The sequence below is a fragment of the Coregonus lavaretus genome (genome assembly GCF_964263955.1).
Source record: "Coregonus lavaretus genome assembly, chromosome: 27".
In the NCBI taxonomy this organism is placed as follows: Eukaryota; Metazoa; Chordata; class Actinopteri; order Salmoniformes; family Salmonidae; genus Coregonus; species Coregonus lavaretus.
The window spans coordinates 29505725-29531036 of NC_140014.1; the positions used below are offsets into that span (position 1 = coordinate 29505725).

Genomic DNA, 25312 nt, shown 5'->3' on the forward strand with positions numbered 1-25312 from the left:
ACTGAGACAAGAACATTAATGTAGTTTGTGTGTGTGTGTGATCGCTTGTGTGAGCATGGGAGTAAACATTTGAAAAGTGTGTGTGTGTGTCTTTGGGCATGGGGAGTAAACATTTGACAAGTGTGTGTTTGTGTGTGTTTTTGCATGCATATGTGTGTGTGCATAAGTGCATTTACTTGTATAGTATCAATGCTTTCAGCAGCTTCAATAAAACAACAATTTTTTCTCAAATGCATAATATACTTTACCATCCTTACCTGGTCCTCTTTTAATTGAGATTGCATACATGTTTTTATATAATACACTCAGTGGCTAGTTTATTAGTTACACCCATCTAGTACCAGGTCGGACCCCCTTTGCCTCCAGAACAGTCTGAATCCTTCGGGGCATAGAAACGTTGCTCAATTGGTATCAAGGGACCTAACGTGGGCCAGGAAAACAGTCCCCACACCATTACACCACCGCCACCAGCCTGTACCGTTGACACCAGGCAGGATGAGGCCATGGACTCATGCTTCTTACGTCAAATCCTGTGTATGACACAACAGGAACCGGGATTTGTCGGACCAGGTGATGTTTTTCCACTCCTCAATTGTCCAGTGTTGGTAATTGTGTGCCCACTGGAGCCGCTTCTTCTTGTTTTTAGTTGATAAGAGTAGAACCTGGTGAGGTCGTCTGCTGCAATTGCCCATCCTTGACAAGGACCGAAGAGTTGTGTGTTCTGAGATGCCATTCTGCACATCACTGTTGTACTGTGCCGTTATTTGCCTGTTTGTGGCCCGCCTGTTATCTTGCACGATTCTTGCCATTCTCCTTCAACCTCTCATCAACGAGCTGTTTTTGCCCACAGGACTGACGCTGACTGGATGTTTTTTGTTTGTCGCACCATTCTCGGTAAACCCTAGACTGTCGTGTGTGAAAAGCACAGGAGGCTGGCCGTTTCTGAGATACCAGAACCGGCGCACTTGGCACCGACGATCATACCATGCTCAAAGTCGCTTAGGGCACTAGTTTTGCCAATTTTAACGTTCAATCGAACAGTAACTGAATGCCTCGATGCCTGTCTGCCTGTCTGCCTGTTTTATATGGCAAGCCATGGCCAAGTGACTCACTGTCTGTAGGAGCAAACCATTTTCGTGAACAGAGTGGTGTACCTAATAAACTAGCCACTGAGTGTATATACCACACACTGCATCCGACGTCTGCCTTTTAACATGGAAAACAGTGACGGCACTTTTCAACATTGAAACACCAGCAACACCCAAACAGTCACGACTGACACAGACTCCACCCTCTGCTCCCACAGTGACCCCTGAACTGGGTTGTGTTCATTAGGCACCACACGGAAGAAAACGGACTGAAACAGGGAGCAACTACCTAGACTTGTCCAATAAGAAACACTATTTTTCGGTTTAAAGCGTTTTCCATTGTGTGCCCTGATGAACACGACCCTTAACGAGGTCAGTCAGATGGGCAGAGGGCAACTCGACTCGTAGCTGCCAATATTTGGAGGTCGATGGACGGACAGGGTAGTGATCCTATCACATCCCGCTAAGTTTCTGCTCAGCGGGAGAAATAAATAAACGTCACATCATGCATTTAGAGAAGACAAAATCACAATGAGAGAGAGCCAGGAGGATGAAGAGAAGTGAGGAGGCGGAGGAAGAGGATTTGGAGCAGGGTAGGGGAGAGACGGAAGCAGTTTAAAATATCTACACAGGAACTGCATCCCGCCTGCCCCGCCTTGCCCGACTGGCAGAAGTAAGGTAGCACTGGGTTACCAACGAGAGAACCTCAGCTTGTGCATGACAAGTCGTATTTATATATAAACAAACACACAACAAAGAAGTGTACCATTGTGCAGCACAGACCCAAATCAGCAGCAGCAGCTCTTCAACCCGCTGAGACGGACAGGCTGGAGCTCAGGGAGGAGAGGAAACTGAATGGGAACAAGCCTCAGACAGAACACAGGCTGAAGAGCTGAAGATATCAAACACACAATTAAGCAATCAAAACAAATCAACATGACACAGGAGGACGAGCCTGGCTCGGGCACTCCAACCTACAGTACACACAAATAAATCCATGCTTTTCCTCAGCCACTGTACACTTGAGCTTTGTGTTAAATCACCATCCACCAAGCACCAATGGGGTCATAGTCTTCCAAGATGTGTTCTCCTCTCCACAGTGGTGCTGAATACTAATAGAGGAGACTCAATTCCCTTCCTTGCAATCTCTCACCTACTTTCACTCACACTCAAACACGGCATATCAAAGTGTTGGTCAGCAGTTGGAGTGTCCAGAAACAGAAGAAGCACAGGTTCTCCCCTGGACTCTCTTCTTCCTGCCAGCGAGAGAGAGAGGACTTGGCACATGCTGCCTCTCCTCCCTCTCCCTCTTCTTATTGCACCACACAAAGGAAGAACTGTAACATTGAACCGAAAAATATAATATATTATGTCATATATACTCTACTTATTTTCACGCGCAACATCTAAAGTGCAGTATGTTCATGAAATGTATGTTTGTTTTACTTCCAAAGGAAGAAGATAATAGAATCAATCAAAATGGCAATAAATGAAGAATTCATAAATGCTCGGGTCCTTTCTTTAGTAGGGATGGAGGCTGGTGAGCTGCCTGACCCAAAAAATATTTCAGAGACCGGATGAGATACAAACAGAGGAGGACGGTAGTGTAATGCTGGTCCTGGGTTATGTTGTGAAGACTAGGAGGGTTTCAGCAAGATGGGTTCTGTGTAGAGGTGAGCTGTGTATCTCTCCATCGGACGGTGAGTTGAGTTCTGGGTTAGTAAGGAGCATCCATACGGTTCTGTTGGTATCTCCTCTTCTCATTGAGAGCAGAAAAACATGTAGGGAGAGTGTTTGGGGAACTGAGGACATTGAGGATGAATGTATGTATCTAGGGATCTCTACATTATCGATAGATAGTGAAGGAATGGAAAAGGGATATATCAAGGGCAGACAGTTATGTCTGGAATGAAAAATGGGTGTGTAAAAGGAGTGTATGTGTGAATGTAAAAGGAGTGTACACTACCAGTCAAAAGTTTTAGAACACCTACTCATTTAAGGGTTTTTCTTTATTTTTACTATTTTCTATATTGTAGAATAATAGTGAAGACATCAAAACTATGAAATAACACACATGGACTCATGTAGTAACCAAAAAAGTGTTAAACAAATCAAAATACATTTGTTTTTAGATTTTTCAAATAGCCACCCTTTGCTTTGATGACAGCTTTGCACACTCTTGGCATTCTCTCAACCAGCTTCATTAGGTAGTCACCTGGAATGCATTTAAATTAACAGGTGTGCCTTCTTAAAAGTTAATTTGTGGAATTTATTTCCTTCTTAATGCGTTTGAGCCAATCAGTTGTGTTGTGACAAGGTAGGGGGAGGGTATACAGAATATGGTCTTTTACCAAATAGGGCTAAGTCCATATTATGGCAAGAACAGCTCAAATAAACAAAGAGAAACGACAGTCCATCATTACTTTAAGACATGAAGATCAATCAATATGGAACATTTCAAGAACTTTTAACATTTCTTTAACTGCAGTCGCAAAAACCATCAAGCGCTATGATGAAACTGTCTCTCATGAGGACCGCCACAGGAATGGAAGACCCAGAGTTACCTCTGCTGTAGAGGATAAGTTCATTAGAGTTACCAGCCTCAGAAATTGCAGCCCAAATAAATGCTTCACAGAGTTCAAGTAACAGACACATCTCAACATCAACTGTTCAGAGGACACTGTGTGAATCAGGCCTTCATGGTCGAATTGCTGCAAAGAAACCACTACTAAAGGACACCAATAATAAGAAGAGACTTGCTTGGGCCAAGAAACTCGAGCAATGGACATTAGACCGGTGGAAATGTGTCCTTTGGTCTGGAGTCCAAATTTGACCGCCGTGTCTTTAGAGACGCAGTGTGGGTGAACGGATGATCTCTGCATGTGCATTTCCCACCGTAATGCATGGAGGAGGAGGTGTTATGTTGTGGGGGTGCTTTGCTGGTAACACTGTCTGTAATTTATTTAGAATTCAAGGCACACTTAACCAGCATGGCTACCACAGCATTCTGCAGCAATACGCCATCCCATCTGGTTTGGGCTTAGTGGGACTATCCTTTGTTTTTCAACAGGACAATGACCCAACACACCTCCAGGCTGTGTAAGAGCTATTTTACCAAGGAGAGTGATGAGAGCTGCATCAGATGACCTGGCCTCCACAATCCCCCGACCTCAACCAAATTGAGATAGTTTGGGATGAATCGGACCGCAGAGTGAAGGAAAAGCAGCCAACAAGTGCTCAGCATATGTAGGAACTCCTTCAAGACTGTTGGAAAAGCATTCCAGGTGAAGCTGGTTGAGAGAATGCCAAGAGTGTGCAAAGCTTTCATCAAGGCAAAGGGTGGCTATTTGAAGAATCTCAAATATAAAATATATTTTGATTTAACACTTTTTTGGTTACTACATGATTCCATATGTGTTATTCCATAGTTTTGATGTCTTCACTATTATTCTACAATGTAGAAAATAGTACGAATAAAGAAAAACCCTTGAATGAGTAGGTGTTCTAAAACTTTTGACCGGTAGTGTATGTGTGTGGGGGATAGGGATTTCAGGATATCAATTATTTAGTTAGTTAGTTAGTGATTAAGTTTAGATCCAGAGGGCTGTGTGAGTCTATAATTCAGCAGGGACACCTGTCCGGTGGTGTAGGCCGTCCTACAGCTGCTCCAGACACATGGGCAGATTGACGAAGGTGAACACGTTGTACTCGATCATGATGGAGAAACACAGGAAGATGACGTACATCACCAGCACGTACACACCCAGCTTAAGGTCCAACTTCCAATGATTCACATGGATCCCCAGAACCTGCAGGATACAGAGGGAGGGAGTGTTAGAGAGAGAGAGAGAAAGATAGCGAGAGAGACGTCTCCTTTAACTCACTGTCAGAAACACAGAGCCCAGAAGAAGCACCACAGAGTACACCAGCCCTCTGCTACTGATCATCACCTAGAGAGAGAGAGAGAATTTTAGATCAAGATCAAGAGTCATGAGGTATTGATAAGCAGTAGTAACATAGGCCCATTGGGGGGAAAACAGTGTAAAGACTGAGTTCCTGGATGTACTTCCTTTACCTCAGAGCCATAGTCCACAGCCATGGTCTGTATCGCCCAGGGGAGCCCCAGTCCCACCAAGATATCAAAGACATTACTACCAATGGTGTTGGAAACCGCCATATCCCCAAGACCTATAGAGAGATGGACATAACGATATGGACAATTCTGTACAGACTTTACAGTATACTGTACATTGGTACAACATTTTTTTAGAAGATTTTGAAGAGCGAGAGAGAGAGAGACAGAGATAGGGAAAAAGAGAGTGCAGTGATGTACCCTGCCGAGCAACGATGAGGCTAGCGATACAGTCAGGGACACTGGTGCCAGCTGCCAGGAAGGTGATTCCCATAATCACATCAGGGATGCCCAGAGTGGAGCCAATTATGGTGACCTGCACACACAGACACACATTTAACGGATTAAACAGAAATCTTCCAAATAGCATGCACCTTGGTTGGTAGCCTATATCCAGCACAGTGTCAAAGCTAGCTAGCAACTAGAAGAGAGAGATTCCCTAACTGATTGGTTATCAGGACGTCTCATCACTGATAATTTGTATAAAGTTCAAACCATTTCAACTCTGGTTTGGAACACAAAATGACAGTGACATGTAAGTTCTAAAGAATCTCCAATGTGTCTCACCATCCAGACCATGAAGTAGGAGAAGACAGCGATCCACACGGTGGCGAGGAAGAAGGAGAGCATGAAGAAGCGTTCCCAGCGAGGCTTGGCACAGTTTGGCACAGTGAAGTAGAGTAGCAGCAGGATGGGCCAGGAGATCAGCCACTTCACTGTTTCCATGCAGCCCCCTTGTGGAGGGAACAAGGAACAGCAGCACAGCTTCATCACAACCAATGGAGTACACTGAGGAGGTGAGTGTTAAAGTTTCAGTAGGGTGTGTAAAAGTAGTTTATTGGTCTACCAGCCAAATGTAATTAAATATATAACAAACATACATTGGTATTTTATTAGGATCCCCATTAGCTGTTGCAAAAGCAGCAGCTACTCTTCCTGGGGTCCACACAAAATATGAAACATGAGATAATACAGAACATTAATAGACAAGAACAGCTCAAGGACAGAATTACATACATTTTTTTTTTTAAAGGCACACGTAGCCTACATATCAATACATACACACAAACTATCTAGGTCAAATACATGCACACACACACACACTCACCAGGGACGGTGAAGGGTGAATTCAGGGCTTCTCCCTCCTCTTCCTCAACAGTTTTGTCCTCTGGTACGGTGCCGTTCTCCAAGGTCTCAGGTTTACCATCAGTGATCACCATGGTCACGTTGTCCACACCGTTAGACGCCTGCACCAACCTCTGTTGCTGCTCACACACACACGCACACACAGACACACACACACACACAGTCAACTGATGTACTGGCCCGCATGCTTCATGGAATATGTATGTGTTTCCCCTCTGTAAACAGTGACTTTATGAGCTAGTAAAGTTTTATGAATATCTCCCAGGATATTTTCACCAAAACAGACACAAACAGTGATCATATGATGTGCCAAGGATGATTAAAGCATGCAGTCCACCGGCTAATTATCACTCTAAACTGTACTCCTCTCCTCTCCTAGCTTTCTAGTAAATCGTCCTACAATGTACTTTTCTCCAGTAGGCCTAGCTTACTACCGGTACACTAGTAAACTAACTGAACTAGCCAAGCTTTCTTAACTTCTAAGTAAATCACTTTTACTGAGCTCCTCTCCAATAAGCCTGACTGACCCCTGACCCCAGTGACTTCACCCACCTCATTGATGATGAGGCGGCTAGCCATGCGGAGGCGTGTCTTGGGGCCAAAGTGGTTGGTGATCATGATGCGCAGGCCGGCGTCGGGGAAACGGTAATTAGGAGGGCTGGAGTTAATAATCTCATCCACCATCACTACAGAGCCACGACTGTACCTCTTAGTGGGCTTCACTGGAGATACACAGATATGGTGAGATACAGAGCACAGACAGACACATCAAGTAGGACTAACTGTACACACCAACCAACCAGAAGAAGAAGAAGAAAAAGACATGCTGTTCTACTCTTACACAACCACAAAGGACATGCCTTTTTCAAGGATGGCCAGACACACGTGCCTAATACACCCACATGCCAGACCAGCAGACTCTCTCTCTCTCACGCACGCACACCCACACACAAACACACACACACACACACACACACAAACACACACACACACACACACACACACACAAACGCATGCACACACACACATACACACACAGACACTTAAACACACACCAGCTTCTTACTTTCTCGTGTTCTTCTTATTTCTTATTTTTATTTCCTGTGTTTTTGTTCTACCTTATGTTATTTTTAGTGCTGCATTGATATTGATTACTGCATTGTTGGGGTTGGAGCTTGCAAGAAAGGCATTTCACTGTACTTGTGCACGTGACATTAAAACTTGAAATTTGAAAACTTGAAACAGCCAGAAGATACAGTATGTCAGGAGGTGTAATTAAAGTGTTGGTGTGACAGCAGAATGGGCCCCACTGAGCCCAGTTCAAGGCCCATTGAAGGCCCCCTGAAGACACTGTCAGATGAGATCATCAGCCACCAGAGTGAGGCACACTAAAACCTTCAGCGTGTGTATGTGACATATACAGTGCCTTTGGAAAGTATTCAGACCCCTTCCCCTTTTCCACATTTTGTTACGTTACAGCCTTATTCTAAAATAGATTAAATAATTAAAAATCCTCTGAAATCTACACACAATACTCCAAAATGACAAAGTGAAAACAGGTTTGTAGAAATGTTTGCACATTTCTAAAAAAAACTAAACAGAAATACCTTATTTACATAAGTATTTAGACCCTTTGCTATGAGACTCGAAATTGAGCTCAGATGTATCCTGTTTCCAATGATCATCCTTGAGATGTTTCTACAACTTGATTGGAGTCCACCTGTGGAAAATTCAATTGATCTCACAAAAACCAAGCCATGAGGTCGAAGGAATTGTCCGTAGAGCTCCGAGACAGGATTGTGTCGAGGCACAGATCTGGGGAAGGGTACCAAAAAAATTCTGCAGCATTGAAGGTCCTCAAGAACACAGTGGCCTCCATCATTCTTAAATGGAAGAAGTTTGGAACCACCAAGACTTCCTAGAGCTGGCCGCCCGGCCAAACTGAGCAATCAGGGGAGAAGGGCCTTGGTCAGGGAGGTGACCAAGAACATGATGGTCACTCTGACAGAGCTCTAGAGTTCCTCTGTGGAGATGGTAGAACCTTCCAGAAGGACAACCATCTCTGCAGCACTCCACCAATCAGGCCTTTATGGTAGAGTGGCCAGACAGATGCAACTCCTCAGTAAAAGGCACATGACAGACCGCTTGGAGATTGCCAAAAGGCACCTAAAGACTCTCAGACCATTAAAAACAAGATTCTCTGTTCTGATGAAACCAAGATTGAACTCTTTGGCCTGAATGCCAAGCGTCACGTCTGGAGGAAACATGGCACCATCCCTACGGTGAAGCATGGTGGTGGCAGCATCAGGCTGTGGGGATGTTTTTCAGTGGCAGGGACTGGGAGACTAGTCAGGATCGAGGCAAAGATTAACGGAGCAAAGTACAGAGAGATCCTTGATGAAAACCTGCTTCAGAGCGCTCAGGACCTCAGACTGAGGTAAAGGTTCACCTTACAACAGGACAACGACCCTAAGCACACAGCCAAGACAACGCAGGAGTGGCTTCAGGACAAGTCTCTTAATGTCCTTGAGTGGCCCAGCCAGAGCCCGGACTTGAACCCGATCGAACATCACTGGAGAGACCTGAAGATAGCTCTGCAGCAACGCTCCCCATCCAACCTGACAGAGCTTGAGAGGATCTGCAGAGAAGAATGGGAGAAACTCCCCAAATACAGGTGTGCCAAGCTTGTAGCGTCATACCCAAGAAGACTTGATGCTGTAATCGCTGAGCAATCAGGGGAGAAGGGCCTTGGTCAGGGAGGTGACCAAGAACCCGATGGTCACTCTGACAGGGCTCTAGAGTTCCTCTGTGGAGATGGTGGAACCTTCCAGAAGGACAACCATCCAACCTGACAGAGCTTGAGAGGATCTGCAGAGAAGAATGGGAGAAACTCCCCAAATACAGGTGTGCCAAGCTTGTAGCGTCATACCCAAGAAGACTCTATGCTGTAATCGCTGCCAAAGGTGCTTCAACAAAGTACTAAGTAAAGGGTCTGAATACTTATGTAAATGTAATATTTCAGTTTTTTATTTGTTATAAATTAGCAAAAATGTCTAAAAACCAGTTTTTGCTTTATTATTATGGGGTATTCTGTGTGTGTGTGTATATCTATTTTTAATCAATTTCAGAATAAGGCTGTAACGTAACAAAATGTGTAAAAAGTCAAGGGGTCTGAATACTTTCTGAAGGCACTGTCCACAGTCACACACACACCATACACACAGTCACACTCACATACCATACACACAGTCACACACACATACAAATGTCTCCACGCACACACACACACACGCACCAACACCAAAACACACACAACATGCATGCACATGTTGTGACTCTGGAATAATGGACTGTACTTGACACAGCAGAAGAGGGCGAGACAGGGCACAGCATAGCACAGCTCAGCACGACAATACACATCACTACACGGCACAGCGATACAGCTGACAGACCAGGTGACGGCAGGCAGGTAGGTTTAGTAAGGCTAAACAGACAGGCTTCGCTACAGTAGCGACAGGGCTGCCACACGGCAGCAGGGAGGTTAGCTTGTTTCTACTAGACCAGGCAGGAGAGGAGAGCTCTCAGAGTCACTCGGTGAAAGATACAGTGAAAGTCGGTGGAAGTCTAAAATAGTTATAGAGAAGATATTTATGTAACTCTGTTTGAAGGATCAGTGCTAAGAGTTTACAAAGGGGTACGAATGACATCAAGCCAAAGTGGAGAGGACTGTTAAACCAGATAGGAAGAGCCAAGAGTAGGGGCTGAGAGTAGTTTCTAGGTTTTCTAGAACAACCAGATACAGTAGAGTAGTTGTTTTGATAGAAGGCCGGTCAGAGTGCCAGTGTTGGCTGAGAGGTGACCATAAAGCCTGTCTGGTTACCTTTACCTGGAGAGAGTAACGGCTTGGATGGATCATCCCATATGTAACTGTCATAACAAGCATTACCATCCTCCAGCTCGCTGCTGATCACCGTGTTACCGTTGGCCAAGCTCTTGTCTTCCTTCCCTGAGAAATAGTTCTGGATGCTGGTGTTAAATCTGATGGGAGAAACGAGAAAAGGTTTTACATATTCAGTTGAGAGTTTATGTAACTTAGTGTGTGCAAAGTATGAGTATATATGTGGATTTTACTATTTGTTGCGTGTGCTCAGGTGCTCTAGTGTGTGTGTGTGTGTGTGTGTGTGTGTGCGTGTGTGTCTTTGAGACAGGAAGGAACAGGTCCCAGTGGAACTCACTTCATAATCAGAATGTACCCAAAGTACATCACTACCAGCACTAAGCTCTCCCACCTGCAGAGACAGACAGAGTAGAGTCACATGTCTGCAGGCACACACACACACACACTGCTGAGACACACAGCAGGGTACTCACCACACTATCTTCTCATCATAGATGAACTGAGAAAATGAAAGAGGGAAACATTTTAACAAAAAAATACATAAATTAGACAGTACATATTTTTAGGAAGATGAGCATCAACTTTTATTTTTGTTATCAAGAAACTCATATTTTTATATTTTATCGAAACTCTAACTTAGAAAAACTTGAAAGTCGCGATGCATCAAGTATGTCTAGTTACTGTCAGACAGATGCTATGAGAAAGTAACACAGTCAAAAAACATTTCCTGTACACTGTTTGCTATAAAAGCAATGACACAGTATGAAGTGAGTTTCTGAAGTCTCTGTGAGATCTCCAGGCCATCTCTCCCCCTCTCTCTCCCTCTCTTTCTCTCTGTCTCCCTCTCTCTGTGGGTCTCCCTTTCTCCTCTGCTTTCTCTCTCTGTACTCCCTTATTCTCATGATGATCTGTCTATCAGGCCGCTGGGCCTCTACAGTGGCTTGCAAAAGTATTCACCCCCTTGGAATTTTTCATATTTTGTTGCCTTACAACCTGGAATTAAAATGGATTTTTGGGGGGTTTGTATCATTTGATTTACACAACATGCCTACCACTTTGAAGATGCAAAATATTTTTTCTCGTGAAACAAACAAGAAATAAGACAAAAAAAAAACTGAAAACTTGGGCGTGCATAACTATTCACCCCCCCCCAAAGTCAATACTTTGTAGAGCCACCTTTTTCAGCAATTACAGCTGCAAGTCTCTTGGGGTATGTCTCTATAAACTTGGCACATCTAGCCACTGGGATTTCTGCCCATTCTTCAAGGCAAAACTGCTCCAGCTCCTTCAAGTTGGATGGTCATACCACAGATTCTCAATTGGATTGAGGTCTGGGCTTTGACTAGGCCATTCCAAGACATTTAAATGTTTCCCCTTAAACCACTCAAGTGTTGCTTTAGCAGTATGCTTAGGGTCATTGTCCTGCTGGAAAGTGAACCTCCGTCCCAGTCTCAAATCTCTGGAAGACTGAAACAGGTTTCCCTCAAGTAATTCCCTATATTTAGTGCCATCCATCATTCCTTCAATTCTGACCAGTTTCCCAGTCCCTGCCGATGAAAAACATCCCCACAGCATGATGCTGCCACCACCATGCTTCACTGTGGGGATGGTGTTCTCGGGGTGATGAGAAGGGTTGGGTTTGCGCCAGACATTTTTCTTGATGGCCAAAAAACTCAATTTTAGTCTCATCTGACCAGAGTACCTTCTTCCATATGTTTGGGGAGTCTCCCACATGCCTTTTGGCGAACACCAAACGTGTTTGCTTATTTTTTTCTTTAAGCAATGGCTTTTTTCTGGCCACTCTTCCGTAAAGCCCAGCTCTGTGGAGTGTACGGCTTAAAGTGGTCCTATGGACAGATAATCCAATCTCCGCTGTGGAGCTTTGCAGCTCCTTCAGGGTTATCTTTGGTCTCTTTGTTGCCTCTCTGATTAATGCCCTCCTTGCCTGGTCCGTGAGTTTTGGTGGGCGGCCCTCTCTTGGCAGGTTTGTTGTGGTGCCATATTCTTTCCATTTTTGAATACTGGATTTAATGGTGCTCCGTGGGATGTTCAAAGTTTCTGATATTTTTTTATAACCCAACCCTGATCTGTACTTCTCCACAACTTTGTCCAAGACCTGTTTGGAGAGCTCCTTGGTCTTCATGGGTCCGCTTGCTTGGTGGTGCCCCTTGCTTAGTGGTGTTGCAGACTCTGGGGCCTTTCAGAACAGGTGTATACAGTTGAAGTTGGAAGTTTACATACACTTAGGTTGGAGTCATTAAAACTTGTTTTTCAACCACTCCACAAATGTCTTGTTAACAAGCTATAGTTTTGGCAAGTCGGTTAGGACATGTACCTTGCGCATGACACAAGTAATTTTTCCAACAATTGTTTACAGACAGATTATTTCAATTATTATTCACTGTATCACAATTCCAGTCGGTCAGAAGTTTACATACACTAAGTTGACTGTGCCTTTAAACAGCTTAGAAAATTCCAGAAAATGATGTCATGGCTTTAGAAGCTTCTGATAGGCTAATTGACATTATTTGAGTCAATTGGAGGTGTACCTGTGGATGTATTTCAAGGCCTACCTTCAAAAGCCGTCATATCGCTCAGGAAGGAGACGCGTTCTGTCTCCCAGAGATGAACGTACTTTGGTGCGAAAAGTGCAAATCAATCCCAGAACAACAGCAAAGGACCTTGTGAAGATGCTGGAGGAAACAGGTACATAAGTATCTATATTCACAGTAAAACGAGTCCTATATCGACATAACCTGAAAGGCCGCTCAGCAAGGAAGAAGCCACTGCTCCAAAACCGCCATAAAAAAGCTACACTACGGTTTGCAACTGCACATGGGGACAAAGATCGTACGTTTTGGAGAAATGTCCTCTGGTCTGATGAAACAAAAATAGAACTGTTTGGCCATAATGACCATCATTATGTTTGGAGGAAAAAGGGAAAGCTTGCAAGCCGAAGAACAGCATCCCAACCGTGAAGCACGAGGGTGGCAGCATCATGCTGTGGGGGTGCCTAGCTGCAGGAGGGACTGGTGCACGTCACAAAATAGATGGCATCATGAGGAAGGAAAATTATATGGATATATTGAAGCAACATCTCAAGACATCAGTCAGGAAGTTAAAGCTTGGTCACAAATGGGTCTTCCAAATGGACAATGACCCCAAGCATACTTACAAAGTTGTGGAAAAATGGCTTAAGGACAACAAAGTCAAGGTATTGGAGTGGTCATCACAAAGCCCTGACCTCAGTCCTATAGAAAATGTGTGGGCAAAACTGAAAAAGCGTGTGCGAGCAAGGAGGCCTACAAACCTGACTCAGTTACACCAGCTCTGTCAGGAGGAATGGGCCAACATTCACCCAACTTATTGACCCAAGTTAAACAATTTAAAGGCAATTCTACCAAATACTAATTGAGTGTATGTAAACTTCTGACCCACTGGGAATGTGATGAAAGAAATAAAAGCTGAAAGAAATCATTCTCTCTACTATTATTCTGACATTTCACATTCTTAAAATAAAGTGGTGATCCTAACTGACCTAAGACAGGGAAGTTTTACTAGGATTAAATGTCAGGAATTGTGAAAAACTAAGTTTAAATGTATTTGGCTGAGGTGTATGTAAACTTCTGACTTCAACTGTAGATATGGGCCCAGTTCTTTCTATATTACAGAGAGTCCCAGAAACACACACGCACACACACACAGACACACAAGCAGCTGCTTGACCATCTCCTTCCCACAACCCTTTATTAGCCCAGTAGCCTAGACAGTTAGTAAATTAAGGTTAAACAGCCATTGGGGGCTCTATCAGTCTGAATGGCCTCATTATGTAATGTAGACTAGAGATGAGATGATCAGCTACTCACTGCAATCAATGCCAACACAGACAGAGTGTAGTAGAGCGAGTCACGGAACACTGCAAACTTAGTCAGATACACCACCTAGAGGGGAGAGAGAGAGAGAGAGGGAGAGAGAGAGAGAGAGAGAGAGAGAGAGATTTCACATTCCTTTTGTGCACGTCCTTAGCCTCATAATAATAATAATTTATTCAGCTTCTATAGCGCTTTTCATTACAAAAATAATCTCAAAGCGCTTGAAAATAAAATACAGTGGGGAGAACAAGTATTTGATACACTGCCGATTTTGCAGGTTTTCCTATTTACAAAGCATGTAGAGGTCTGTAATTTTTATCATAGGTACACTTCAACTGTGAGAGACGGAATCTAAAACAAAAATCTAGAAAATCACATTGTATGATTTTTAAGTAATTAATTTGCATTTTATTGCATGACATAAGTATTTGATCATCTACCAACCAGTAAGAATTCCGGCTCTCACAGATATGTTAGTTTTTCTTTAAGAAGCCCTCCTGTTCTCCACTCATTACCTGTATTAACTGCACCTGTTTGAACTCGTTACCTGTATAAAAGACACCTGTCCACACACTCAATCAAACAGACTCCAACCTCTCCACAATGGCCAAGACCAGAGAGCTGTGTAAGGACATCAGGGATACAATTGTAGACCTGCACAAGGCTGGGATGGGCTACAGGACAATAGGCAAGCAGCTTGGTGAGAAGGCAACAACTGTTGGCGCAATTATTAGAAAATGGAAGAAGTTCAAGATGACGGTCAATCACTCTCGGTCTGGGGCTCCATGCAAGATCTCACCTCGTGGGGCATAAATGATCATGAGGAAGGTGAGGGATCAGCCCAGAACTACACGGCAGGACCTGGTCAATGACCTGAAGAGAGCTGGGACCACAGTCTCAAAGAACCATTAGTAACACACTACGCCGTCATGGATTAAAATCCTGCAGCGCACGCAAGGTCCCCCTGCTCAAGCCAGCACATGTCCAGGCCCGTCTGAAGTTTGCCAATGACCATCTGGATGATCCAGAGGAGTAATGGGAGAAGGTCATGTGGTCTGATGAGACAAAAATAGAGCTTTTTGGTCTAAACTCCACTCGCCGTGTTTGGAGGAAGAAGAAGGATGAGTACAACCCCAAGAACACCATCCCAACCCTGAAGCATGGAGGTGGAAACATCATTCTTTGGGGATGCTTTTCTGCAAAGGGGACAGGACGACTGCACCGTATTGAGGGGAGGATGGATGGGGCCATGTATCGCGAGATCTTGGCCAACAACCTCCTTCCCTCAGTAAGAGCATTGAAGATGGGTCGTGGCTGGGTCTTCCAGCATGACAACGACCCAAAACACACAGCCAGGGCAACTAAGGAGTGGCTCCGTAAGAAGCATCTCAAGGTCCTGGAGTGGCCTAGCCAGTCTCCAGACCTGAACCCAATAGAAAATCTTTGGAGGGAGCTGAAAGTCCGTATTGCCCATTGACAGCCCCGAAACCTGAAGGATCTGGAGAAGGTCTGTATGGAGGAGTGGGCCAAAATCCCTGCTGCAGTGTGTGCAAACCTGGTCAAGACCTACATGAAACGTATGATCTCTGTAATTGCAAACAAAGGTTTCTGTACCAAATATTAAGTTCTGCTTTTCTGATGTATCAAATACTTATGTCATTTAATAAAATGAAAATCAATTACTTAAAAATCATGTGATTTTCTAGATTTTTGTTTTAGATTCCGTCTCTCACAGTTGAAGTGTACCTATGATAAGAATCACAGACCTCTACATGCTTTGTAAGTAGGAAAACCTGCAAAAATCGGCAGTGTATCAAATACTTGTTCTCCCCACTGTATATATGTAGCTACATAACAGAGAGTAGGTCTGGACTATGACAACTGTCAGCTAGAGTTGAACGTTTTGGGAATTTCAAGCATCCAACAGATGGGGTGACAGTTGAGCAGAAGGAGGGGTTTGCCAACAGGGGGAGATGAGCAGGTCCTTCAGTGGCAGGCAGGCAGCACAGTTCGCTCTCCATTCAAGGCGTCTCACCGGCACCTCGCCTTCCCCGCCATCTGACTGCAACTTCTCCATAGGTCTTGTACGAGATGAAGTTCCCACTCACTAAATTATGACAACCGCACAAAACTTCAGAGGAATCCTCAGACTGAGCGATGAATTCATCACTGTCAGCTCGCCATCCATTGCAGTCGTCCTCATGGGTTAGGAGACCGTAGAAACAACCAGAAAATAGTGTGGCGTATTCAAATCAAAACACACTAGCTAACTAGTTAGCTAGCTTGCTAGCATTGTTAGCTGGCTATGTTGAAAGAACTGATTTGCCATCAAATTCACGGGCAGGAAACAAATAGATGAAACCCAGACTTCTTGCTTGGCGCAAAACTGCACTACGCCCCTGGGCATAACATAGCATGTGTTGTAGCATACAGTATGTGTGATTTGTGATTAACACAATGGTCCCCTTCTGGCAGGGTGCAACAATACAGACTGAGGCACATGGAGATCGTACGCACGCAAACACACACACCTGTCCAGCGAAGATTCCGCACACACCGATGATGCATAGAATGTTGAATACTGCTGAACCCACTATGGTTCCAACACCCACGTCTCCATGAGTGATAAACACACCTTAGAGAGAGAGAGAGATTAGACCCAACCAAATCATGAGAAAACAAAAAGAGAATTACTTGACACATTGGAAAGAATTAACAAAAAAACAGAGCAAACTAAAATGCTATTTAGCTCTAAACAGAGAGTACACAGTGGCAGAATACATGACCACTGTGACTGATCCAAACTTAAGGAAAGCTTTGACTATGTACAGACTCAGTGAGCATAGCCTTGCTATTGAGAAAGGCCGCCGTAGGCAGACCTGGCTCTCAAGAGAAGACAGACTATGTGCACACTGCCCACAAAATGAGGTGGAAACTGAGCTGCACTTCCTACCATCCTGCAAAATGTATGACCATATTAGAGACACATAGTTTATTGATTGTTTATTTCACTTTTGTTACTATCTACTTCACTTGCTTTGGCAATGTTAACATATGCCAATAAAGCCCTTAAATAGAAGAGAGAGAGAGGTAGAGAGAGAGGTAGAGGTAGAGAGAGAGAGGTAGAGAGAGAGAGGTAGAGAGAGGTAGAGAGAGAGAGAGAGAGAGAGAGAGAGAGAGAGAGAGAGAGAGAGAGAGAGAGAGAGAGAGAGAGAGAGAGAGAGAGAGAGAGAGAGAGAGAGAGAGAGAGAGAGAGAGAGAGAGAGAGAGAGAGAGAGAGAGAGAGAGAGAGAGAGAGAGAGAGAGAGAGAGAGAGAGAGAGAGAGAGAGAGAGAGAGAGAGAGAGAGATCAACCCAATATGATCACCTCTTTGACAACATTGATCTGAAACCTATACAATGTGGAGAATTGAACACACAGTCTACATACTACTGATGGTAATGTATCTGCATGTATCTAAGCAGGTTTTGTACAGTGTAAGTGTGTGTGGGAGTATCAGACAGCCCGTCTCACCTATAATCGAGGCGAACAGCTCTGGTGCTGAGCTGCCAGCAGCCATGAACGTAGCTCCTGCCACGTCTTCACTCAGGTCCAGTTTCTGACAGACACACAGAAGGAAGAAGCACAGTCTCACACTGAAGCCTCATACATTAACCATCAACACACAAACACATCACATCAACACCTCACTGGCGTAATAGGGAGAGGAAGGAGGTTTAGAGGAGAATGTTATTGGGACTCCAATTCACCCACCTCACAGATCTTCTCCAAAGACATCACAAAGTAGTCATCGCAGACGATGGCCAAGGCCAGAAACATGTAAAGGGCCTGAGAGAGAGCGAGAGAGAGAGGGGGAGAGGGGAGAGGGGAGGGGAGGGGGGGGGGAGAAAGAGAGAGAGAGAGAGAGAGAGGGAGGGGGGGAGAAAGAGAAAGAAAGAGAGAGAGTAGAGAGAGGGTTAGAGAGGATATAGTCCTGGGCACAGTGAACAATCTACTGTATAAAAACACTGAGTTAGAATATATGCAATTATATCAGCCTCACTGTACACATGTCCTGTTATCCTCTATCCTGCCCTCACAAAGTAGAAAGTTGTTTTTCCTGCCAAAGAGAGAGGAGAGTCATCTGAGGATGCATGTTTGATGTGACTTTTGTTGTGTAAGGCTGCGATGACAGGCCCTGCCTAGGGCTCTGGGTACAAACCAACCTGTGTTGTTCACAGCACAGCCCAGGACATCACATGACAGGAAGATAACAGGTCATCCACAACGACACAAGGCTGACAGAATATTTATAATTGTCATAAAATTGTCTGTCAGAGAGCTGCATGACTTATCCCGGATGAAGTGCCCAGGACACAGCAGGGTAATCTCTTAGTCCACTAATTAGTGCACGGATGGACACACGCACGCTAGAAACATGCACCGATATACGCAAGCATGCACACACACACACACACACACACACACAGTCGACAACACATGCCTGATTTACTGAACCACATGGTGTTTAACACACATAAAATTAATCTCCTACCGCAAATATGTGCAGCAGGACAGCTCCTCTGGTGCGTTGGTAGGTGGTGAAGATATCCTCAGGGAACTCATTGATGGCTGAAAGAAAACAAAAACATCTCCAAAGTCATGGGTTGGTCTTACAACATCACACAAAACAAAACAGCCTATATAGTTCAAATAAATCATTTGGGTATAAAACAAACAACAACAATCAAATCAACTTAATGTAAAAAAAAAAGATATCTGTGCCTTTATCACACTTAATGTCCTGCCTCAAAGAGCTAGATGAGTCTGAAAGTCCTGCCTCTAAACTAGAGCTCACACGGTGAGTTTGGGTGACTCTTAACCTGCATTAAAAGAGTTTGGTTGTCTCAGAGAAAATCTAATAGTCTGAGAGTCCTGCTTCTAGAAGCCTTGGTGATTATTAGTCATGCCTCCAAAACTAGCTGGGTGAGTCCTGCCTCTAGAGCTGTGTGGGTGAGTCTGCATCTTGCCTCTAGAGCTGTGTGGGTGAGTCTGCATCTTGCCTCTAGAGCTGTGTGGGTGAGTCTCAGTCCTGACTCTAGAGCTGTGTGGGTGAGTCTCAGTCCTGCCTCTAGAGCTGTGAGGGTGAGTCTGCATCCTGACTCTAGAGCTGTGTGGGTGAGTCTGCATCCTGACTCTAGATCTGTGCGGGTGAGTCTGCATCCTGCCTCTAGATCTGTGTGGGTGAGTCTGCATCCTGCCTCCAGAGCTGTGTGGGTGAGTCTCAATCATGTCTCTAGATCTGTGTGGGTGAGTCTGCATCCTGTCTCTAGAGCTGTGTGGGTGAGTCTGCATCCTGCCTCTAGATCTGTGCGGGTGAGTCTGCATCCTGCCTCTAGAGCTGTGTGGGTGAGTCTCAGTCCTGCCTCTATAGCTGTGTGGGTGAGTCTCAGTCCTGCCTCTAGAGCTCTGTGGGTGAGTCTCAGTCCTGCCTCTAGAGCTGTGCGGGTGAGTCTGCATCCTCCTCTAGAGCTGTGTGGGAGAGAGCCATGCTTCACCACAGGGTGATATCCCTCAGGAGTGGTAAGCTTTGGTGGGTTAGGCTCTGTTGCCCAAACGGCCCATCTGTTCCTGGATCAGATCAGCGGCCTACTCGGCACCACATCTCCAGAGACACAGAGACACAGCGAGATCCATGTGTCCATCTGCTACCTCTCCAACCAATGATGTCATTGCATTCTGTCACCACTCTCTCTCTCTCTCTCTCTCTTTTCTCCCCCCCCCCCATCTCTCTCACCACGTCATCCCGTTGCATCTCTCTCTGGAGGTTGGACAGAAGCCCACTAGACACAAGATGTCCACAAGGGATACAGAAGGGAGACGTGTGTGCACTCCGATTCCAATCAAACCACAAAGAGAGTACAAATACACAGCTAATGGACAGACGTCTTTCTCTCTCATCAAATCAATCTAAGCTGATTACACTCCCTTTAAATCAAAATAGTAGCAAATTAATATATCTGTAATTATCAAGTCATAGATAACACATAAAATCTAATAACGCAATTCTAAATATTATACTGTACCAACTGAAAATACAATATAAAATAATCAAAGAGCAAACGGGTTCACTCAATAAGGGCATAAATAACTGCATATATTGACATTATTATCAAGTGTACAGTAGTATTCTCTAGCATCCGAGAATAGCAGACATAGCAGCAGTAGTAGCAGTAACAGCCTCCCTCCCAGAGGCATATCAAATGGTGGGGACACTGTAGCCTTGATCAGATTTCCAGCAGGCCCTCAGCAGCGATACACTCCCCCACTCTCCCCCACCCTCCTCCATAACAGAGGACAGGCCTCAAGGTCACCCCCTGGGAAGGGAAGAGAGGAAGGGAAGGAGAGGGGAGAGCATCTATCTGAGCTAGCAGCTAGCTCCAACGTAGCGTCATCATCAGTCTCCTGCTCCAGTCCACATAGCACTCACGCAGTCTGTCACTGTCACACCACTAGACTTGTCTGCTAGCCTCGATTAAACGATTCAACCTGACAACTCATGAGATTTGGAGTCTGCATTTTGATACAGTATGTTCAGAACTGTTACATAAGCTAGCGAGAGAGTGAGGCAGTTTTGATTTCCCATATAGACTACAGTATATACTGTAACTGAACAGATTCATTATACTTGTATTGGTTTGTAAGTTAAGCATTTGTATAATAACCTAATGCATTGATATCTGTTTTGGGGTTTGTGATGTCACGAGAGGCTGTGTCCTGGAGGGACGTTACATCCCCCTGAGGTGGCTGCAAACCCAGACAGCTATGGCTCCATCTGCTGGTATGGTCGGGAACTCCACCCCTCTATGGCCAATCTTCCCACGCAGCTGAAACAAATCAGGAGCTGATGAGCTGAAGGTTTTGGGAAGGGAAGAGACACACGGAGGGAGTGTGTGGGGGGTGAAGAAACACAGTCTCCAACCTGGGCTCTCTGGAGGACAAGAGTGCTGCACGTCCACTTCCAGGAGGAGTATAAGGATTTGGAGATACTTACCTTTGGGAAATACTCACCTTTGGATATATGCACCTGTGGAAATACGTGAGAGACATTTGGAAGGACTTTTTGCTGGGTTGGCCACTAGCTGCAACGTGGACTACAGTAAGGCTGGGGAAAAGTTATCTGAGCGAGTGAGAATTATGATTTTGGATGTGGAAGAGACATCCCTGAACTGTTAACCCTTAAAGAGCCACAAGAGAACAGAATTTGGTTATATTTTCGTTAATTTCCCAAGACCTATAATAAAATCCTTGTTTTGTTTGAACCTTGTCTCCTTGCACTACTTGAGCAACCCCGCTGAAAGCTGTGTAGCCTCTCGTGACGTCACAGATGGTGGAGAATACGGGCATACTCAAGCGTTAATAGTGCATGTCAGAGGAGGATACCGAAGGTTTGATCACCCAGTTTTCCAAGTTGGCCGTAGGCTCCCCGCCGACTGAAATGGAGGACATATTGAAAGCCCTTGTTGCTGGCCAGCAAGCCCAGATGCAAGCAAACGTGGCTCTCTTGGAGGAGCAAAAGAAAGCCAACCTTCTGAAGGCAGAGGAATTGCAGTTGCAGAGACAGAGGGTTGTCCAAAATACCCGCCCAATAAAGGCAAGTGACTTTATATCTAAGATGGGAGCTACCGATGACATTGAGGCATACCTGCATGCATTTGAGGCCACGGCCACTAGGGAAGCCTGGCCCAAGCAACAGTGGGTTGGTCTGTTAGCCCCCTTTCTAACCGGGGAATCGCTGAATGCTGTCCGGGACCTGGGCCCTGACCAGGTTACTGACTATGATGCCCTGAAGGCTGAGATCCTCAGCAGATATGGACTCACAAAGTTTGGTATGGCCCAGCGCTTTCACAGCTGGACCTTCCAACCAGACCAACCTCCTCGGGCGCAGATGCATGAACTTGTCCGAATCGCAAGGAAATGGCTGGATCCGCAGAGGAATACAGCAGCGGCGGTGGTGGAGGCCGTTGTGGTGGATCGTTACCTACGCGCCCTGCCTTATGAGGCAAAACGGTTCATCAGTCAACAGGCCTTGACCACGGCTGATCTGACCGTGGAAGCTGTGGAAAAGTACCAGGCCACAGCGGAGATGCTGAATGCTTCCCGAAAAGACCCCAGGAGTGCGGCCCCACCACAAATGGGAAGAACCCGTCCAAAGGACCCCAAGGTCTCGAACCCAGCCACGTCAGGACTTATCCCGGCTCCAGGGGGAGCCAGAAACCAGGCGGGTCCAAGAAGAGTACACCAGGAGGGGGAAACTCGACAGTGTTACCGGTGTGGGGAGATGGGACATATCTCCTGGCAGTGTGGGAAACCAGCCGATGAACCTATGCCCACTGCGGAGTCCTCCAGCTCAGCACCCACACACCGTTTTGCCTCGCTCTTGGGAGTCGTAGATGGCGGCCCAGATCGACCCCCCACCTGCCCGGTAACTGTGAATCACCATGATGTGGAGGCCTTACTGGATTCTGGTAGCCGGGCCACCCTGGTGCGTAAGGATTTGGTGGGCCCAACGTGTCTGACCCCGGGGAAAGTCCTCCCAGTTTCCTGTGTCCATGGGGACACCAGAGAATACCCCATTACTGAACTTACAATGACCAGCACACGGGGAACCATACACACGACGGCGGGGGTGGTTGATTCCCTCCCCGTCCCTGTCCTAATTGGACGAGACTGCCCAGCCTTTTACCCACTCTGGAGAGAGTCTCAGGAGAGGATAACCCGAGTACCTCGGAAACGGAGAGGCAAGACTCATCCTGGGAAGGCTCCGGTGCAATCCTCCGAGTTACTCACTCCCGCCCGGGCTCTGATAGGGATGGCAGGTGCCCAGACCGACACCGAGACTGGTCCGGATACGGGAGAAGAGAACGCAGCCCAGGAAAGTGCTCCGTTCTCCAGTGAAGAAGACGTCCCAGGCACCCAAGAGCTTCCCCCTCTCACAGGCCAGTATGGTACGGCTCAATTACAAGATCCTACTCTTGCAAATGCCTTAAGAAATGTGCAGGTATTAGAAGGTGTAGTGTTAGGTGATAAGACAAACCCTACTTACCCCCATTTCGCAGTAAACCGGGGGTTAGTATATCAGATAGTCAAGAAAAATGATGAAGTGCATGAACAGCTCCTCGTGCCACAGCCCTATCGGGCCACAGTACTCAACCTAGCCCACACACACCCGCTAGGGGCCCACTTGGGGGTAGAGAAGACTAAGGAAAGAATCATGCAACGTTTCTTTTGGCCAGGAGTACACAAAGAGATAGAGAACTACTGCCGTAGTTGCCCTGAGTGTCAGCAGGTTGCGCCAAAGCCCACATATAGAAACCCGCTCATTCCCTTGCCCATTATCGAAACTCCTTTTGAGAGGATTGGATTAGACATAGTCGGGCCCTTACCGAAAAGTTCCAGGGGACATCAATACATTCTGGTCATTCTGGACTATGCATCCCGGTACCCGGAGGCCATTCCGCTGAGGAAGGCTACATCCAGACAAATCGCCAAGGAGCTGTTCCGTCTCTCAACTAGTCTGGGAATCCCAAAAGAGATATTGACGGACCAAGGGACTCCATTCATGTCCAGGGTGATGAAAGAACTCTGTGCTTTACTGAAAATCAAACAGCTGAGAACCTCGGTCTACCACCCCCAGACAGATGGCCTAGTCGAACGTTTTAACAAAACACTAAAATCCATGCTGCGGAAAGCGGTAGGGGAAGATGGGCGCAACTGGGATCAGCTGTTACCATACATATTATTTGCGGTGAGAGAGGTACCTCAGTCTTCTACTGGTTTTTCACCCTTTGAGCTCTTGCTTTCCTACAGACCCAGAGGACTGCTCGACATCGCCAAGGAGGCCTGGGAGGAGCAGCCATGCCAACAGCGGACACTGATCGACCATGTCGGGGCTATGAGGGAGAGAATGAAGGCCATCTATCCCATGATGCGGGAACACCTGGAGGCCAGTCAGCGGCAACAGCAAGCCTCCTACAACAGATCTGCTCAACCCAGGGAGTTTAAGCCGGGGGACAGAGTGCTGGTCCTGGTGCCAACCGTTGAGTGTAAATTCCTGGCAACCTGGCAAGGACCATATGAGGTCATTGAACGCATGGGAGAAGTAAACTACAAGGTGAGGCAACCAGATAAAAGAAAAACTGAGCAGATTTATCATGTTAACCTTTTAAAGAAGTGGCACGCCAGAGAGGCGATGTTCAGCTGTCTACCCCCCACAGAGACCAAGGAACCGGCGCGAGAAGAGGTTCAGCTGGGTCCAAATCTGTCCCCACATCAACGACAGATGGCCCTGGAACTCGTGGAGCAGAACCAGGATGTCTTCTCCTCCCTTCCCGGTCACACAGAGGTGGTCCAACATGAGATCCGCACCATGCCTGGCCGAACGGTAAACCAGCGCCCGTACCGCGTGCCAGAGGCTCGTAAAGTGGTTATACAGAAGGAGGTAAGGAAGATGCGGGAGTTGGGAGTAATCGAAGAGTCCCACAGTGCCTGGGCAAGTCCCATCGTACTAGTTCCCAAGCCAGACGGTTCAGTACGATTTTGTAATGACTATCGAAAGTTGAATGAAGTGTCTGAATTTGATGCATACCCAATGCCTCGTGTCGATGATTTAATAGACTCCTTGGGGCATGCTCGTTTCCTAACCACTCTTGATCTCACAAAAGGCTACTGGCAGGTGCCCCTGACCCCGGCGTCCAAGGAGAAGACAGCCTTTGCCACCCCGGAGGGGCTCTACCAGTATACCCGACTTCCGTTTGGTCTCCACGGGGCACCTGCCACGTTCCAACGCCTGATGGATCGAGTCCTTGCGCCCCACAAGAGGTACGCAGCGGCTTATTTGGATGATGATGTTATACAAAGTCCGGATTGGGCCAGCCACATACCCCGGGTACAAGCGGTGCTGGATTCGCTCAGGGAAGCAGGGCTCACGGCAAACCCGAAGAAGTGCAAGCTGGCCTTCAGTGAGACAAACTACCTGGGGTACACCATTGGGCGGGGGTTGGTCAAACCACAGGAAGCCAAACTGCGGGCCATACAGGACTGGCCGCAGCCCATCACCAAGAAGCAAGTAAGGTCATTTTTGGGCCTCGCTGGCTACTATAGACGCTTTATTGCAGATTTTGCTACCATAGCTGC

At 46.1% G+C, this 25312-nt stretch overlaps 1 protein-coding gene across 1 annotated transcript in view; it reads right to left on the reverse strand.

The window, feature by feature from the left end:
- Window positions 1-4744: 4744 nt before the first annotated feature.
- The window catches only part of LOC311102685 (sodium/potassium/calcium exchanger 4-like), a gene marked incomplete at its 3' end in the record, with an annotated part of 38525 nt that continues 17957 nt past the window's right edge, over window positions 4745-25312 (reverse strand). Inside the window, exons 3-17 of the mRNA XM_084144056.1 lie at window positions 18672-18748; window positions 17891-17965; window positions 17651-17735; window positions 16668-16771; window positions 14131-14205; window positions 10738-10763; window positions 10602-10655; window positions 10313-10404; window positions 6919-7088; window positions 6329-6485; window positions 5788-5954; window positions 5422-5536; window positions 5164-5276; window positions 4973-5038; window positions 4745-4897 (exon numbers count right to left, since the gene is read on the reverse strand). Coding sequence (XP_084000182.1) covers window positions 4745-4897; window positions 4973-5038; window positions 5164-5276; window positions 5422-5536; window positions 5788-5954; window positions 6329-6485; window positions 6919-7088; window positions 10313-10404; window positions 10602-10655; window positions 10738-10763; window positions 14131-14205; window positions 16668-16771; window positions 17651-17735; window positions 17891-17965; window positions 18672-18748 — 1529 coding nt within the window. The remainder of the gene's footprint in view (window positions 4898-4972; window positions 5039-5163; window positions 5277-5421; window positions 5537-5787; window positions 5955-6328; window positions 6486-6918; window positions 7089-10312; window positions 10405-10601; window positions 10656-10737; window positions 10764-14130; window positions 14206-16667; window positions 16772-17650; window positions 17736-17890; window positions 17966-18671; window positions 18749-25312) is intronic.